Below are 17,375 nucleotides of genomic sequence, written 5' to 3' on the forward strand. Positions count from 1 at the left end.
GTGAGCGGAACGAAGGGTTGCTCTTACAAAGAAAGGCTTAAATTTTGCAAATTACATTGTCTGGAGACTAGGCACCGGCGAGGTGATCTGATAGAGGTGCACAAAGCCTTGAATGGTTTGAGCATGTTCACTGCTGAAGGGATACTGCCTCTTGCTCAGAATAATCACCTGAGAGGGCATAAATTCAAATTGAGGAAAGACAGATGTAGGATAGATGTGCAGAAATTTGCCTTTAGCCAGCGGGTAGTCGGTTGGTGGAACAGACTTCCATCCCTTGTTGTGGAAGTTGATAGCCTAAATAAATTTAAGGCTCGCTGGACAGGTATTTCGAAGGAACGGAGGGGTGAAGTGGAAGGGTTTTTTTTTTTTTTTTGGCTGATGCTGCATTAGCTTGCTTTCTTGCATCATATGCCTCTACTAATGCTAATGAAGGAACTGATGCTTCAGTACGAATCCCTACCGATTGGAAATGTTGAGCTGCTGTGGCATACATGCGCTTTGTCTCTGTTTTGATTATCTGTCTTCTCCCTTCTGAGTGTGTCACTTTGTTTTCTACTTTATATTTTTGAATTTTTTTTCCTTGCTTCCACAGTTCACATGTTTTTGAGAAAACCGGGTGGTTACCCTTACAGTTTGGACAATGCAGATTGGTTATGATCCTTTTGAACCACAGTTGGGATATATTGCCTCACTTCGATATGCAGTCTGTGAGTGTCCATATTTTTGGCATTGGCAACACATGATGGAATTCGGAATGTATGGTCTTACATGTCAATGTATGTAGCCTGCTTTCACAGATGTCAGTAAGTTAGGAGGGCTAAAAGTAAGAATTATACTCCTTGTTGGAACCAGAGTTTCATCTTTTTTGGTCTTGATTCTCCTTGCTTGGTTGACTTTTTGATTGTGTAATTCTTGGACAAATTTCCTGTTATGATACAAGTAATAAGTCCCATTCTGCTATTACTCAATTAGAGAAGTTTCAGGTGACATGGGGAGTTATTTTTTATTGGATGTCTTCCAAAGGTTGTGATCTTTAATAGCTTCACAGAATGTTGAGTTTGAGTAGAAGATCACCTGACTGGAGTTGCCTTATTTATTTAGGTGAACCAGCAGCAGACTCAATGCATTTCTGCACTAGGAAGGGTGATAATTTGCTTAGAGCCTGATATGATAATGAATGTAAGATGAGGAAAGCTGGTATCTCCTCTTGAGGGGTTGTTTTAAACCTCTTCGGTTGAGAATAGTCATGATCATGTTGTCATTTGTCACTAGTTTTGAGCTCGATGGCTCTAAAGGTGGAAACATTTTGTTATCCCTCTTTGCTCCTTTCAGCCCTGGGATAGTGGATTTCTGCTCCCAGGTCACCAGCCCTCCCACAGAGAGGCAGCAGCAGCAGTATCATTAGAGTGACCAAGCAGAATAAAGGTTAGAGTCAGTCTAAAGAAAAACAAAGAAAGAAAGGTGGTTTTCCGTTCTTAAACTTGCTTACAATTCGTAAGACTATGTTTGTTATTGATTAACGAGAACATAAAAAACTTTTCAAAGTGAAGAAGAACTGTGGCTGAGTAAATGCTCTATGAATCACTATAATGCTTGGCACCTGGGGCCCAAAGTGTGGGCAACGGTGGGTTTCACTAGGAGCCCGGCTAAAAGATCAGAGGAACAATGGTAGAAAACATTACAGACCTCAGGCATTGAGCAGACCCACTCTAACAGTCATAATGGTTACTTCATATATATATATATATATATATATATCTATATAAATATATATATGCAGGAATGAATAATGTTAAAATATAGAGGCCATCCTGTAGTTTAAAATACCCAAAGCAATCCAAGAACAAACCGGACCCTAGGAAACAAAGGTTAAACATAAATATTAAATTCAATAAAAAATATACATAATTAGCCGTCCATGGGAAAAGATAATTTGCAAGGGACTTTGTCGAGGGCTAAACCCCTACAAAATACAAAACCCATGGCTGGCAGAGCCATCAGTTTCTGTTGTCATCTGCCTGTATAACTAGGACCGAAAGAAGTCAAAGGTTGATGACGTTGTAGAGCAGATATCTTCTTTTAAGGGCACAAAAGGTGATATAGTTGTACACGTTGGCACTAGTGATATCAAGAGTAGGAGACCGGCAGAATTGCTTAACAAGTACAGGTCACTGTTGAAAAAAAGCCATGAAATAGGGTTGAATTTGAAAGTGTCTGCAATTCTGCCCAGACACGATAGGAGGGAGTATATGATGAGAGCCTTGTCGATCAATTCGGCCCTGGAAAGACTGGAAAGGGATAGAATTTTTTTCAGCCTGGACTATACTTGTTAACAGGAGAGACTGCTTCTACAGGGATGGGATATACTTAAATAGAAAGGGTGCAAGAATATTTGATGATGCTATCGAGGCAGTGTTAGGTGGGTCGGAAAACTGATAGCTTAGGGGGATACAAGGACTAATAGTTTAACAGTAGCTGTAGGCAGAGGGGAAGGTGATTCTTGCACAACTTCTATTAGAATAAGTAGTGACCTGGAGCGTGGGGTGTTAGGGGTTTCAGGGACGGGTGGTGGTCATCTTGGAACGGGTGGGTATATGGGATGTGTTAGGGTAACAAAGAATAGGAGTAGGAGCATGTATGCTTGCATGTATACAAATGCTAGAAGTATAGTAAATAAATTTGATGAATTTGAAGTGTTGGTCAAGACATCAAAGGCGGATATTGTTGGAATATCAGAGACATTGTGTCACACTGATATAAGGAATGCCGAACTGGAATTTGGGGAGTATAATGTGTACAGAAAGGATAGGAAGGGAGGAGGTGTTATGCTGTTAATTAAGAAAAACATAAAATCAAAAGAAGTGCATCCACTTGATATAGATGAACAGTGCACTGTTGAGTCAGTTTGGTGTGACATAAGCACTGCGAAAGCAAAAATAAGAGTAGGAGTGTGTTATAGGCCTAATGACTCGAATGAGTACAATGAATAATTGTACAGAGAAATAGAGTGGGCCAGTAAATCGGAATGTCTTATAATGGGGGATTTCAACTTCCCAGATATTGACTGGAACTTGTGGGTTGGTCACTCACACACTAGTCAGACTTTTGTGGATTTATTGGATGATTATTTTCTGCAGCAGCATGTTCGAGAGCAACCAGAGAAAGTAATACTCTTGATCTGGTTATCAGCAGTGATCATTCATATATTAGGAATTTGCAGATAAAAGAACCACTAGGAGGCAGTGATCACAGTGTACTGACGTGGGATTTACTTAAAGATTTAATTACCATCAGGGGTAAAGGAAAGGGTTTTTGCTTCCGTAAAGGCTAGTACAGTGGTCTCCGACAGTTTTTAAATTCTGTACAGTGGGACCAACTGACGATGTTACCAACAGTAAATTCTAAGTGGAAGCATTGAAGGAATTAATCGTGGATGCTACTAAAAGTTTCATACCTATTAAGAAATATTGTTCAAGGTTTAGGCCTAAATGGTTGTCAAATGAACTAATGAGACTCGTAACAGAGAAGAAAAATGCATGGGACGCATACAAATTAACACGTGACACAGAAGCCTATGATAGCTACAAGTTGATCTGTAACCAAGTTACAAAGGAGGTTAGGCAGGCGAAGGCAGATTACGAGAAATCCTTGGCAAAAGACGCTAAGAAAAACAGCAAGGATTTCTTTACTTATATAAACTCTAAAAGGAAGGGGATGAATCTTATTGGTCCACTTGACATCGATGGTTTGACTGTTGATGATCCTGCTCAGATAGCAAACAAACTGAATGAGTATTTTGCACCTACATTCACACGTGAGAAATTATTCAGGTTTGAAAATGGCAGAAGGTTATCAAATTGTAGCAGGATATTTAATGATTTTGTAATAACTGAGAGCAAAGTGGAAGAGAAATTGTTGAATTTAAACGTAAGAAAAGCAACCGGGGTGGATGGATCTATCCAGTTATATTAAAGGAGGCGGAAAAGCAACTAAGCAAACCCTCAGCCATAATTATGAGAGCATCCTTGGACTCAGGGGAGGTTCCCATGGACTGGAGATGTGCAAATGTATCCCCAATTCACAAAGGGGGATCGAAGGGTGACACGAGTAATTACAGACCAGTTAGTTTAACTTCTGTTCCGGGTAAAATAATGGAGTCGCAGGTTAAAGATGCATTGCAGGATCATCTAGACAAGACTGCAGCAATAATTCAGACACAGCATGGGTTTGTTAAGGGAAAGTCTTGTCTGACAAATTTGATAGGATATTATGATGTGGTTACAAAGGAACTGGATGCAAAAAATTATTTTGATATCATATATTTGGATTTCAGGAAAGCTTTTGACACTGTTGTGCATGGAAGACTATTGTACAAATTGGAGCAGAATGGTATTAAGGGTAAGTTGCTTCAATGGATAAAAGGATGGTTAAGTGGGAGAAGACAGAGGGTAGTAATCAATGGGTGCTGCTCTTCTTGGACTAATGTTATTAGTGGAGTCCCACAGGGTTCGGTGTTGGGTCCACTGTTGTTTTGTATATTTATCAATGATATTGATGAAGGAATATCAGGCTTAGTGTCGAAGTTTGCAGATGATTCAAAGGTTGGCAGGGTTGTTAATGACAGTAATGGCAGTGTGCTACTGCAACAGGATCTAGATAATTTGGGCAGATGGGCTAAGAAGTGGCAACTGAAGTTTAACCTTGACAAATGCAAAGTACTGCATATGGGTAGAAGTAACCCCAGAGAAACGTACCAACTGTGTGGTACTTCACTTAAGGTGGTAGAAAATGAAAAAGACCTGGGAGAAATTGTGCAGGCAGATATGAAGTTTTCTGAGCAATGCAGACAGGTTGCCAGGGCAGGTCATGGGGTTTTGTCAATGATATATAGGAATTTTGCTAACAGGGAAAAGGAGGTGATTATCCCTCTGTATAAGGCAATGCTCAAGCCACGCCTTGAGTACTGCGTACAGGTCTGGAGGCCTCATTTTAGGAAGGATGTAGATTTACTTGAGCGTGTACAGAGAAGGGCAACAAGATTAGTGAGGGGAATGAAGGGATCCTCTTATCAAGAGAGGCTTAAGTTCTGCAAATTGCAGTGGCTGGAGACTAGGCACCTGCGTGGTGATCTGATTGAGGTGTATAAGGCCTTGAATGGGTTGAGCACGCTGAATTCTGATGGGATCCTTCCACTTGTTCAGATTACGAACACCTAAGGGGGCATAAATTCAAATTAAGAAAAGACAGATGTAGATTGGATGTGCAGAAATTTGCCTTTAGCCAGCAGGTGGTTAATTGCTGGAACAAACTTCCATCTGTCGTTGTGGAAGTTGATAGGTTGAATAAATTTAAGGAGGAACTGGACAGGCATTTGGAGGGAATGGTGTGATTTTTTTTTTTTTTTTTGGCTGATGCAGCATAAGCTCATACATTTGCTTTCTTGCATCACATGGCACTACTACTACTACTACTATATGGACCCGTAATATAGGTATTAAAATAAAATAATATAATAAAATAGAAATTAATTAATCAAATAGAAATTAAGTAGCTTATTCATAGTAATTTTGCAGAAAACAGGCTGGATGACATTTAGCCCGACCGATAGCTGAAACAAAATAGCCTAATAGCCTGTAACTAATAGCATCTAATGCTTTAGGCTTCCTGGAGAACTGCGACGTTAACGATACAGTTTGTAATTTATCATTAGATCTACATACTACGAATATACCAAAGGATACACATAACAACCCTGGTAATCAATACCTAAAATCCAATCCTTGTGGTAATAAGAGATGTCAAACCTGCCCATCTATGAACACCAAACATGTTTCCCACAATACCAATAATCCGGTATTCTGCCATGCTAGTGGCCTTATTTACCTCATTACTTGTAATACATGTCAGGCTAAATATATAGGGAAAACCGGGGGAGAACTCCATATAAGAATAAATGTGCACAGATCACATATTAAAAACTTTGTTAACCAAAATGATACAGAGCTACAACACTTCCAAGTACATAGCTTTAACAATATTACCATCACCATACTCGAAACAGAACATAATCACAATATTAGACTTGAACGAGAAAATTTCAATATCCTAAAATTTAAAACTCTCTATCCCTATGGCCTCAACAGCATTTTCAAGAGACATAACTATAACAATAGCATCATAGATACCTGTGTTTATAAACTTTTTCATATGGCCAAAAGACCAGCATCTAAACCTGCACTTAGAAAGAAATGTACCTCCAATAATATTAATACTAATACTAACAAAAAAACACACACTAAGTATATTTTGGGCAGATTTACTGATGTTATTGAATCATGGGATGAACCTATTATATATATATCAAATACATACATGATATGGTATTCGGCCTTAAACACAGTAAACTTAAAGCATTGATAAAAATCAACTCGACGTATCTACACCGTAACCAACTTTTGACCACCTACTCAAGGATATTTTCAGGTATCGTTTGGGTAATAAATCAACTATCTCTAATATTTATATTAATATTAAATTTTGTAATATTATATTTGATAGCTTACCTTTTAATGACATTATCAATAAACATATAAATGATCTACCTGTTAAAAATAAGAATATAGTAACCAGGTTTAGCTATAATAAACCATTTGGGCTTACGGTATATAATTATAAACAGCTTGCCTGTAATGGCTACAAGGAGGCCATATGCAATTGCCACTTACCACAATAATATGGATACACACTATACATATGTTATTACGGGAGACCTTAATTTAGTTCCAGACTTTGAGCTGCGTTTATTACTATCATATAGTTTTAAATACAAAGGGTACTAGGAAAGTTTTGCAATACAGCTTTGTTTATTTAATTTTTTCAAAGTAATTTCCTCTACATTCAATACACCTCTCCATCCTCCGAAACCAATCTTTAAACCAGTTCTGCCAAGTTTCACTAGGGAGTAAAGCACACTCGTTGTCCCAAGCCCGTAGAAGGTCCTGATCACTGGAAAACTGCCTCCCTTTTAGCTTCATTTTCACATGCGGGAACAGTGCAAAGTCGCAGGGAGCAAGGTCTGGGCTGTAGGGAGGGTGCTCGAGAAGTTTCAGTCCTGTCGTGGTCAAATATTCGGTGCAGGCTTTGGCGCGGTGAGCTGGAGCATTTTCGTGATGGAGGTACCAGGTGTCCATTCTTGACTTTGGCCGCAGGTTCTTCATAGATCCAATGACTTTAGGCAGGCATTGTTCAGTATACCACTTAGCTGTGACTGTCTTCTGCGTGTCCAAAACGACACGTTCCACAATTCCACTCGATTTGAAAAATACAGCTATCATTTTCTTCTTTACAGATCGGGATTTTCTAACAATTACAGGTGTGTCGTCATCATCAAAGACCCAAACTTTGTTTTGAGCCTTGGTCGGCAGATCGTAATAGTACAGCCAAGTCTCGTCACCTGTCACGACATTGTTCACATACCGAGATTGTCCCTTATCAAACTTTTTTAACATCTCCCGGCACAAAGTCACAAGTCGTGTCATCTGCTCTTCAGTCAGTTGATGCAGCACCCAGAGAGAACAAAGTTTCTTCACGTGCAAATGATCTTGCAGAATCGAACGAATTGCTGGTGCATTTAGGCCCAAAGTATCCTCTATCTGTTGGTAGGTCACTCGCCTGTTTTCGTCAAGCATTTTCCTCACAGCAGTAACGTTTTCCTCCGTAACTGACGTTCGTGGCCTTCCCGGCCTCTCAGAATCTTCCAGAGTGAAATTTCCCCTTTGGAATTCTCTATACCACCTGAATATCGTTGTACGATGTGGACAATCATCATCTAGTGCAAGAGTCATTTCTTCTAAGCACTGGTCTATGGTTAAACCACGCATGAAATTATACCGCAAAACTGTCCTTATCTCATTTCGTGACGACGATGCCATTTCAAGCACTTTACACTCTCACTACTAATGAATAACTGAGCCCATCGACTTGGCGCGGCGGCTACTATGCACGTATGAACATGTCTCAACATGCAGCAACAAGCAGCTTCCTGTGATTCATTGTTGCGTCATATTGCAAAACTTTCCTAGTACCCTTTGTATAGACCTAATACCCTACCTAATGCTAATAAAATTACCAAACAGTTACATTCGGACCTTATGCAATTCTTCTTAAAACTAGCCTATAAACATAATTTCCTTTAGAGGCTTTCTATAAATGGTTGGTGCTTACACATACTGACTTTAATCAGTATATACATATGACCCTTAACACCAATCAGACTATTAAAATATTTGATCTGTACAAAATCAAACTGCAGTTAAAGAAATTAGAAGCCAATTTTATCATAACTACTATAGACAAGGCCGTTAACAATTACAGTTTCATATGCAAAAAATTCTAGGCCACACTATTACAAAATGAACTATATAACAGTACCACGTACACTAGAATAAATAGTAACCTTGGCACTATTACTAAAAAGTTACTTGCCATACAAAAAACAGTTAAAACTGAATAACCACAACACCAACTTCCCTTATTTATAGGGTATACCTAAGTTTCACAAATCGCCTATAAGTTTCAGATTTATAACATCATGTAGAAATAGCTATGCTAAAGTCCCACATAAAAATCTAGTTGACCTGCTATAGCACCATTTTTAATACATGGACTTTACTAGAATTATTAATAACAATAGCCCTATTTTAGCATACTTGAAAGGCAATAAACATAACATCAAATATATTAGCACTTTTGATTTTAAAAACTTATTTACTAGCATTCCACATGATAGTTTAAATTTAGTTTTAAAAAAAAATATTATACAGATTATAGTAACATTTTGCCTTGCCAACCTAATTACTAGGATAATTTATTAAATCTTTGCATTTCTAACAGTTACATCTATAATGGTAGCAACGTTTTCATACAGCATACAGGCATTGCCATGGAGGCGTGTATCTCTTGCTTAATTGCTAACCTGTATTTACACCATTTTGAAAATAATTTCAGTAAAGATATTATCATGTATAGATATATTGACGACCTAATTGTGTTTAATTATCCTAACTTTCATGCAGAAGCTACTAAATATTACTAACAAGAATGGTACTAATTAAGGTACCTATCTGGACATAGATATACATATAAATAATAATTATTTATACAGTAAGGTATATGACTAACGCAGTGAATTTAAGTTCAAATCTATAGACCTAACTAGTTGGTTTACCAATATCTCCATACGTATCCATAAAAACATTATAGTTTCACAATGTATCAGAAGGATAAAAATTTGCAACAATACAAGTGATATTATCACTTGTATTGTTGTACAGATATTATTGACACGCTTATCGACCTCAAACAAAAATTAATAGGTAACGGTTTTCCGCATAATTTTATTATGAAGAATATGTATACAGCCATGTCTATAGCCCTTAAAAAATACCACGATAACATAAACCTTTTGGAAAACATATCAGCTGTTAGGCAGCTTTAACACTGGTTTATTTTTGGATATATATGTATTGTAATCTTTGGTTTTTTGGATTTATAATTATCGGAATCTTGGAATTTGGTTTATTACATCGGTATCTGTAACGTGTAACGGTTTCTACATAGCCTATGTATATACATGTACATAGTAGGTACTGCTGTAGTAACAAGACATATATAGCTTACACTCATTGAAAAAGTCGTACCTATATGTGTTGCTACAGTAGGAATTAATCTCTTTCCTCTTCTACCACTGAGAACTTAACTGGTTCTGCTTTCACCACGATAGAGGGCGTTTCCTATCCGTTTATCTAGTAATTCCTTTTTTGTAGCTGCTTGACACATCTGAGGTGGCGCTGTCTTCACCTATGTGTATATACGACATGTGCTTTGACTTACGGTCTTTCTCGTCTATGTTTCAACAGAGCAAGTTAATGAATATTTAATGACGTATTACCTTAGTGTTTGCAACATGGGTATATCCTACTCCCTATAACTCTAACATTTTCAAAATTGCTACGAAAATTGCCTATTTGGCTTTTAGGATTTTATATTAGGAATTAGCCATTCCGGTATTCCACTTTTCAATATATATTACTATCTTTTACCGGCTCTTCTTACTATACCAGGAACCCTTTCTTACAGGGTCGGGAAGTTACGCTCCCGGTACTATCCGATGTACAATCGTATAAACACTTTTCCTTCACTTTTTACTTTTAACTATCTTATTCTTTTTTTCATACCTCATGAACTATTAGAGCAATTCGAGAGGGATTGAGGTACTATTACTTTAACTAGCCTTCTCTCCATTCTCCTTTTGTTAGCTAATTTAGCTTATTATGTTTAGCAGATTATTTGGTTCTCAACAATGCTTATTTACTTTTTTGTTTCAGCTATCGGTCAAGCTAAATGTCATCCAACCTGTTTTCTGCAAAATTACTATTAATAAGCTACTTAATTTCTATTTGATTAATTAATTTCTATTATATTATATTAATTTCTATTTTATTATATTATTTTATTTTAATACCTATCTTACGGGTCCATATGGACTTCTTTCGGTCCTAGTTATACAGGCAGATGACAACAGAAACTGATGGCTCTGCCAGCCATGGGTTTTGTATTTTATTATTATTATTATTATTATTATTATTACTAGCCATAGTGCATGGAACTTGAGGCTTATGGTGCACCAGCTAAAAAAAATTTTCCAAGTTACCCAGAGAGAGAGAGAAAGAGAGAGAGAAGTACAAGGTAATAACCAAGAAAGAGAAGAATGATGATATCCAGCTCAGAACCCTGGGTGTGCCAAGCCCAAACTCACCAGATGTGAGCTATGACACAGATTGCCGAAATACCACGTTTGTATGATCGCATCAACAAAACGGTTGTGTTCCGTTTTATCTGCGAATTACGTTTTACCTACAGTTCCCCTACTTAGACAAAAATTAATAATCACAGGGATTACAAGATCTGTCCACTCATGCATTATGTGCCACACTGTGCGAATACTTCAAAATCTCTGGCCACATTTTAGTTCTCCTTAGGAAACTCCTTCAGTCCAGGACCCTATGCATCAGAAATCAGAACCATAATCACCGCATTCTCTGCTCCAGAGGGCTCCCTCAAGGGGGTGATCTCTCTGCCGCCCTCTTCATCGCATTTTTAGAACCCTTCCTAGCAAACAATGCTAATTTTACCACTTACGCATATGATATCAAGTTCTTCATCATCATAAAATGTCCCCAGTCTCTCCAGTCTATTACTGTGAGCTCCAACCGACATGAACTGGAAAATTACCTTCATGTGATTGGGCTCTCCATTAATAAAGAGAAAACTTCACAACTCTTATCACCAAGAAAAAAAATCCCAACGATGTGAACACCATTATAGAGAAACTCCCCAGTTTTGTAGGGTTTAGCCCTCGACAAAGTCCCTTGCAAAGTATCTTTTCGCATGGACGGCTAATCATGTATATTTTTTAATGAATTTAATATTTAAGTTTAACCTTTGTTGCCTAGGGTCCGGTTTGTTCTTGGATTGCTTCAGGTATTTTAAACTACAGGACGGCCTCTACATTTAAACATTATTTCATTCGTGCATAAATTTAACAACGGATGTAATGTTCTATCGCTGATGGCATTAATCTGATTTGTTAATATTATCATATAATATCCCAGTTTAATGCTTTAGTAATTATAATATCCCAGTTCTACACTTTAGTAATTTGATTCTATATATATATATATATATATATATATATATATTTGTTTCTAATTGTTTGAATGTTCCTTATTATTAGTGGTTTTTATATACTGGCGAATATGTACTGGCACGTATAATGTTCAATTGGCCAATACGGCAAAAACAATGGCATTAACGATGCACAAAAGGATTAAAATACTAAAGAATACATACATCTAAATGTAATATTAACACATAAAACAGCATATATATATATATGCTAGATAGCTCTAATATACCTGTATGGGGTTCACTTTCTTTCAGTGAACACCATACTTCTCTTGGGATTCTGTTACATCCTTATCGGAATCAATAAAATTCATATGCATATCAGTCGTGTTCTTTCTAAACTTCATAAATTGTATGAATATAAAAACTGTCAAATTAACATCAACCTTCCTGTCATAAAACTAAAATGAGAGGACAATAAAATAATTACTACAAATTGTGAATTTAACTATGAAGTATACAAACTATAGGGAAAAAATGAAAAGGAAATGTGGAAGGGAATCAAGAGATAATACGAAGTGTCCTCACATATTTATTTTTCTCCAATAATTTTATCTTTATTACATTACATAATTCAGAAACAATCAGAGAAACAATCGTTAACTCTACATCAAAAATATTTTCATTTCATAAAAGAAAGCAGTTAAATGAGATGTTTTCAACTACCATATGTTACAATTTTAATTATTTTCATCTCATAAAAAATAAAAGGAAAACTTACATTCTTTATTAGATTAGCAGATACACATCCAACAATAAATAGATATCTTTTACACAAAGTTTTGCAATCTTATTTTTAAAAAAATAGTAAATAATAGTTGTTGTTGTTATTTGGTTTTTAGGAGCATTAACAACTAAGGCCATATTGCTCCGGGATATGCGGTGGTCATTCCCTGACCTTTCCGCATCCTCCGTATTTGGTGGTGACGGGCTCGAACCCCGGTCTAATCAAGAAGCGTGTGCTACGCACTGCTGCTCCTTCCCACCTGGCTACGGAGGCGCCTGTAAATAATAGTAATTTCAGGTAAAAACGTTACAGTGACTGTTTAAAAAAAAGGTAACAAATAGATAAAAAGTAACTGATGGCAGCTCTGCATTAATTTACAAAAGAAATGCCTACTTTAACAAATATTCTGTTATTAAGAAACCAGACAGTACCTGATTCAACATAGTCCTCACCATTGCCAAAAGTACCACTGCTGCTTCTGGACAAAGTTCACCTCTGCACACAGCAGGGTTTACATTTGCTTGACCTGTTGGTGCGCCAAATAAGAATGACCAAATAGTATCCAAACTCAGCTGCATTGAGGAAAACAAACACATAAATATAAGTTTCAGATTCATATACATAGCATTTTTCTGAGCATAGAATTAGATAGTATCAATCAGAGCTGTACTACTCAGTATGTTCTACGTTGATAATAATATTAGTAAAATAATAAGAGGAGTTTACCTCAATATAGTAGGTAGAACACTTCCGTATGATACCCTCCAGAAATTAAAACGGAAACAACGAAAAAATCGACAACTTACCGGTACATTAGAGTAAAATATAAATAATCAATTTAACACCATTCAAATCAATTTAAAACAATTAAAAATCAAATTAACGCAATTAAAAGAATCTAACGAAAATATTCAAAATGATTTTCCTTCCTCTCTTCCTTACTTCCAAAAAAATCGTTTTGGATATTTTCGTTAGATTCTTTTAATTGCGTTAATTTGATTTTTAATTGTTTTAAATTGATTTGAATTGTGTTAAATTGATTATTTAATTATTTATATTTTACTCTAATGTACCGGTAAGTTGTCGGTTTTTTAGTTGTTTCCGTTTTAATTTCTGGAGGGTATCATATGGAAGTGTTCTACGTACTATATTCAGGTAAACTCCTCTTATTATTTTACTAGGAGCATAGAATTAAAAAAGTTCATGCATACTGCTTCCTTCTGAGTCATAGCTTTTTTTTTTTTTTTTTTTTTTTTTTAAATAAATGGAAGAAAAGTACATCTGTTTAAAAAAAAGGTAACAAATAGATAAAAAGTAACTCATGGCAGCTCTGCATTAATTTACAAAAGAAATGCCTACTTTAACAAATATTCTGTTATTAACAAATATTTTGCTACTTTAACAAATATTTTGCATACCTGATGTCAATGTACATACAGCAGTCTCTTGATTTACTGGGATTGGATTAACTGGGACACTTTAATACTCAGAATTAAAAAAAAAAAAAAAAAAACCAGAACAAATTTTAGTTTGTTTTAACGTATCGCGTCGATTGTTGTGTTCCATTGCACCGCAAAAAAGACAAATTTTGTTTCATTATTTATGACAGGAATGTCGACATTTTTTTATAGTCAATATTTTTTTTTTTTTTTGTTTAGAAATTGCGAAAATGATGGGTGAAATGCAAAAGAATTGTGCCTTTGTTTAACTGAAATGCTTTCAGTTAAGCAAAGGCTTGAAATTATTCAAAAGTTTGAAATCGGTGCATCCGTCAAATCTCTAATGAACCATTATACTGTTGGTGACCAAACCATACGCAACATCTTAAAAAATAAAGGGAAGCTATTTGATATAAAATCTACATTGCAAAAAATAAAGGGAAGCATCGTATTGGACACACAAGTGTGTGGTAAGTTCTTTTCATTTTTTATCTATCGTCATATTTTTTACATAGGTTGATGAACATTTTTCAATACAGTAAGTCCCCGACTTACGCAACTACGGATTTGCATAATTTTTTTTTCACTCTTTTTTTGGATTGTAAAATTTAAAACAAAAAAAATACTAATAATAAGCAATCAACAAAGACAATCACAGCACACATAACTTGCATATGTGCACATACACAATTTATGGCTGATACGAAGTAATAAGCAAAAAAATAGGAAAGAAGATTCTGACAATTTATTTATGGTTTTTTTTTTTTTTTTTAAGTCTAAAGATTTCTGTGAAGGGGACACACATACACTTCGACATAATAACGTAAAAACCCACACAATTGAAGCCACAGGTATTAACGCAAATACAATAAGATGGAGTTTAATACTTGTTTATAATTAGATGCACTAACAGAAAAGCCCAGTAACCTGGAAAGTGCAAATTGTGTTTACTGTTTTATGGCAGTGACCTCAAGAAATGTACTTTAGTAAAATGTGAGCTCGTGTGGGGTGATAATAGTGAGTTTTCGATTTAATCCTGTGAAAATCTTTACAGAAAATTTCATTTTTACAGTTATCATGGTGCCAACTAACAGAAAATAATCACAGCAATACTAGTAAATCTACCAAGTAAAGGAAAGCGATTGATCTGGATCAGAAAATTAAACTAATAAAAATATATGAAAATGGTCAAAGATTAAAAAGTATTGCGCTGAATTCCATTTTATTGCTGATAAAATCGAACTGATATCAATGGTTCAACTGTTGATGATCCTGCTCAGGTAGCTAACAAGCTAAATGAATATTTTGCATCGACATTCACATATGAGTTGTTCAGGGATGGGAATGCCAAAGGTGTATTCAACTCTGGCAGTAAGCTAGATAATCTTGTAATAACTGAGAGTAAAGTGGAGGAGAAATTGTTGAAGATAAACATAAGACAGGCACCTGGGGTGGATGGAATCTATCCAGTTATATTAAAGGAGGTAGCAAAGGAAGTAAGCAAACCCTTAACCATAATTATGAGAGCTTCCTTGGACGCAGGGGAGCTACCCACAGACTGGAGATGTGCAAATGTGACCCGAATTCACAAAGGAGGATCAAAGGCTGACACAAGTAATTACAGACCTGTTAGTTTAACTTCTGTTCCAAGGAAATTAATGGAGGCACTGGTTAAAGAAGCAGTGCAGGATCATCTAAACACGACTTCAGTTATAGCTCAGACATAGCATGGGTTTGTTAATGGGAAGTCTTGTCTGACTAATTTGATTGGATACTATGATGTAGTCACAAAGGAACTGGATGCAAAGAATAACTTTGATATCATTTATTTGGATCTTAGAAAGGCCTTTAATACTGTTGCACATGGAAGACTGCTGAAAAATTGGAGCAGTGTGGCATTGGAGGCAAATTGCTGCTATGGATAAAGGGATGGTTGAGTGCGAGAAGACAGAGTGGTAATCAATGGACACTGCTCTTCGTGAACTAATGTTTTTAGTGGAGTCCCTCAGGGTTTAGTGTTGGGTCCATTATTATTTTCTGTATTTATAAATGATATTGATGATGGTACATCAGGCAGCATTAGTAGAGGCATTTGATAAAAGAAAGCAAGCTTATGCAGCATCAGCGAAAAAAAAAAAAAAAAACCACTTCCACTTCACTCCTCTGTTCGTTCGCAATACCTGTCCAGCTGAGCCTTAAACTTATTTAGGCTATCAACTTCCAAGACAAGGAATGGAAGTCTGTTCCACCAACCAACTACCTGCTGGCTAAAGGCAAATTTCCGCACATCTATCCTACATCTGTCTTTCCTCAATTTGAATTTATGCCCTCTCAGGTGATTATTCTGTACAAGAGGCAGAATCCCATCAGCATTGAGCATGCTCAAACCATTCAAGACTTTATACACTTCTGTCAGATCACCTCGCGGTGCCTGGTCTCCAGACCAGACACTGTAATTTACAAAACCTAAGCCTTTCTTTGTAAAAGCAACCGTTTGTTCCATTCACTAATCTTGTTGCCCATCTCTGTACTCGTTCCAGCAGCTCTACATCCTTCTTGAAATGAGGCCTCCAGGCCTGTATACAGTACACAAGGTGCGGCCTGACCATTGCCTTATACAAAGGAATAATCACCTCCATATTCCTGCTAGAAAAATTCCTGTACATCATTGATAAGACACCATGAGCTACTCTTGCAGCCCGTCTGCACTGCTCAGAGAACTTAATATCTGCCTGCACAATTACCCCCAGGTCCTTTTCATTCTCTACCATTGTCTGTGTAGTACCACACAGTTGATACGTTGCTCTGGGGTTGCTGTTTCCCATATGTAGTACTTTACATTTGTCAACGTTAAACTTCATTTGCCACCTCTCAGCACATCTGCTCAACCTTTCCAGATCCTGTTGCAGCAGCATAGTGTCAGTAGTGTCTTTGACAACCCTGCTAACCTTCTTATCGTCTGCAAACTTGGACATTAAGCTTGATGTACCATCATCAATATTATTTATAAATACAGAAAACAATAATGGACCCATCACTCAACCCTGAGGGACTCCACTAATAACATTAGTCCACGACGAGCAGTGTCCATTGATTACCACTCTCTGTCTTCTCCCCTCTCAACCACCCCTTCATCCACAGCTGCAATTTGCCTCCAATGCCACACTGCTCCAATTTGTGCAGCAGTCTTCCATGGGCAACGGTATCAAAAGCCTTTCTATGATCCAAGTATATAATATCAAAGTTATAACCTGCATCCAGTTTTTTGTGACTGCATCATAGTATCCAATCAAATTGGTCAGGTAAGACTTCTCCTTAACAAAACCATGCTGTGTCCTAACTATAACTGAAGTCTTGTCTAGATGATCCTACAGTGCTTCTTTAACCAGTGCCTCCATTAATTTTCCTGGAACAGAAGTTAAACTAACAGGTCTATAATTACTTGTGTCAGCCTTTGATCCTCC

The 17,375-nt window shown here is 36.6% G+C and overlaps 1 protein-coding gene across 3 annotated transcripts in view; it reads right to left on the reverse strand.

Annotated features, from left to right (window-relative positions):
* bchs (WD repeat and FYVE domain containing 3 bchs) overlaps positions 1 to 17,375 on the reverse strand; it is a 1,877,108-nt gene that overhangs the window by 1,029,489 nt on the left and 830,244 nt on the right. For all 3 annotated transcript variants that reach the window (XM_090389621.1, XM_090389619.1, XM_090389620.1), the window contains exon 35: positions 12,904 to 13,044. In XM_090389621.1, coding sequence (XP_090245747.1) covers positions 12,904 to 13,044 — 141 coding nt within the window. The remainder of the gene's footprint in view (positions 1 to 12,903; positions 13,045 to 17,375) is intronic.

Source organism: Mastigoproctus giganteus, chromosome 2 (genome assembly GCF_048544385.1).
Source record: "Mastigoproctus giganteus isolate SK-2022 chromosome 2, ASM4854438v1, whole genome shotgun sequence".
Lineage (NCBI taxonomy): Eukaryota > Metazoa > Arthropoda > Arachnida > Uropygi > Thelyphonidae > Mastigoproctus > Mastigoproctus giganteus.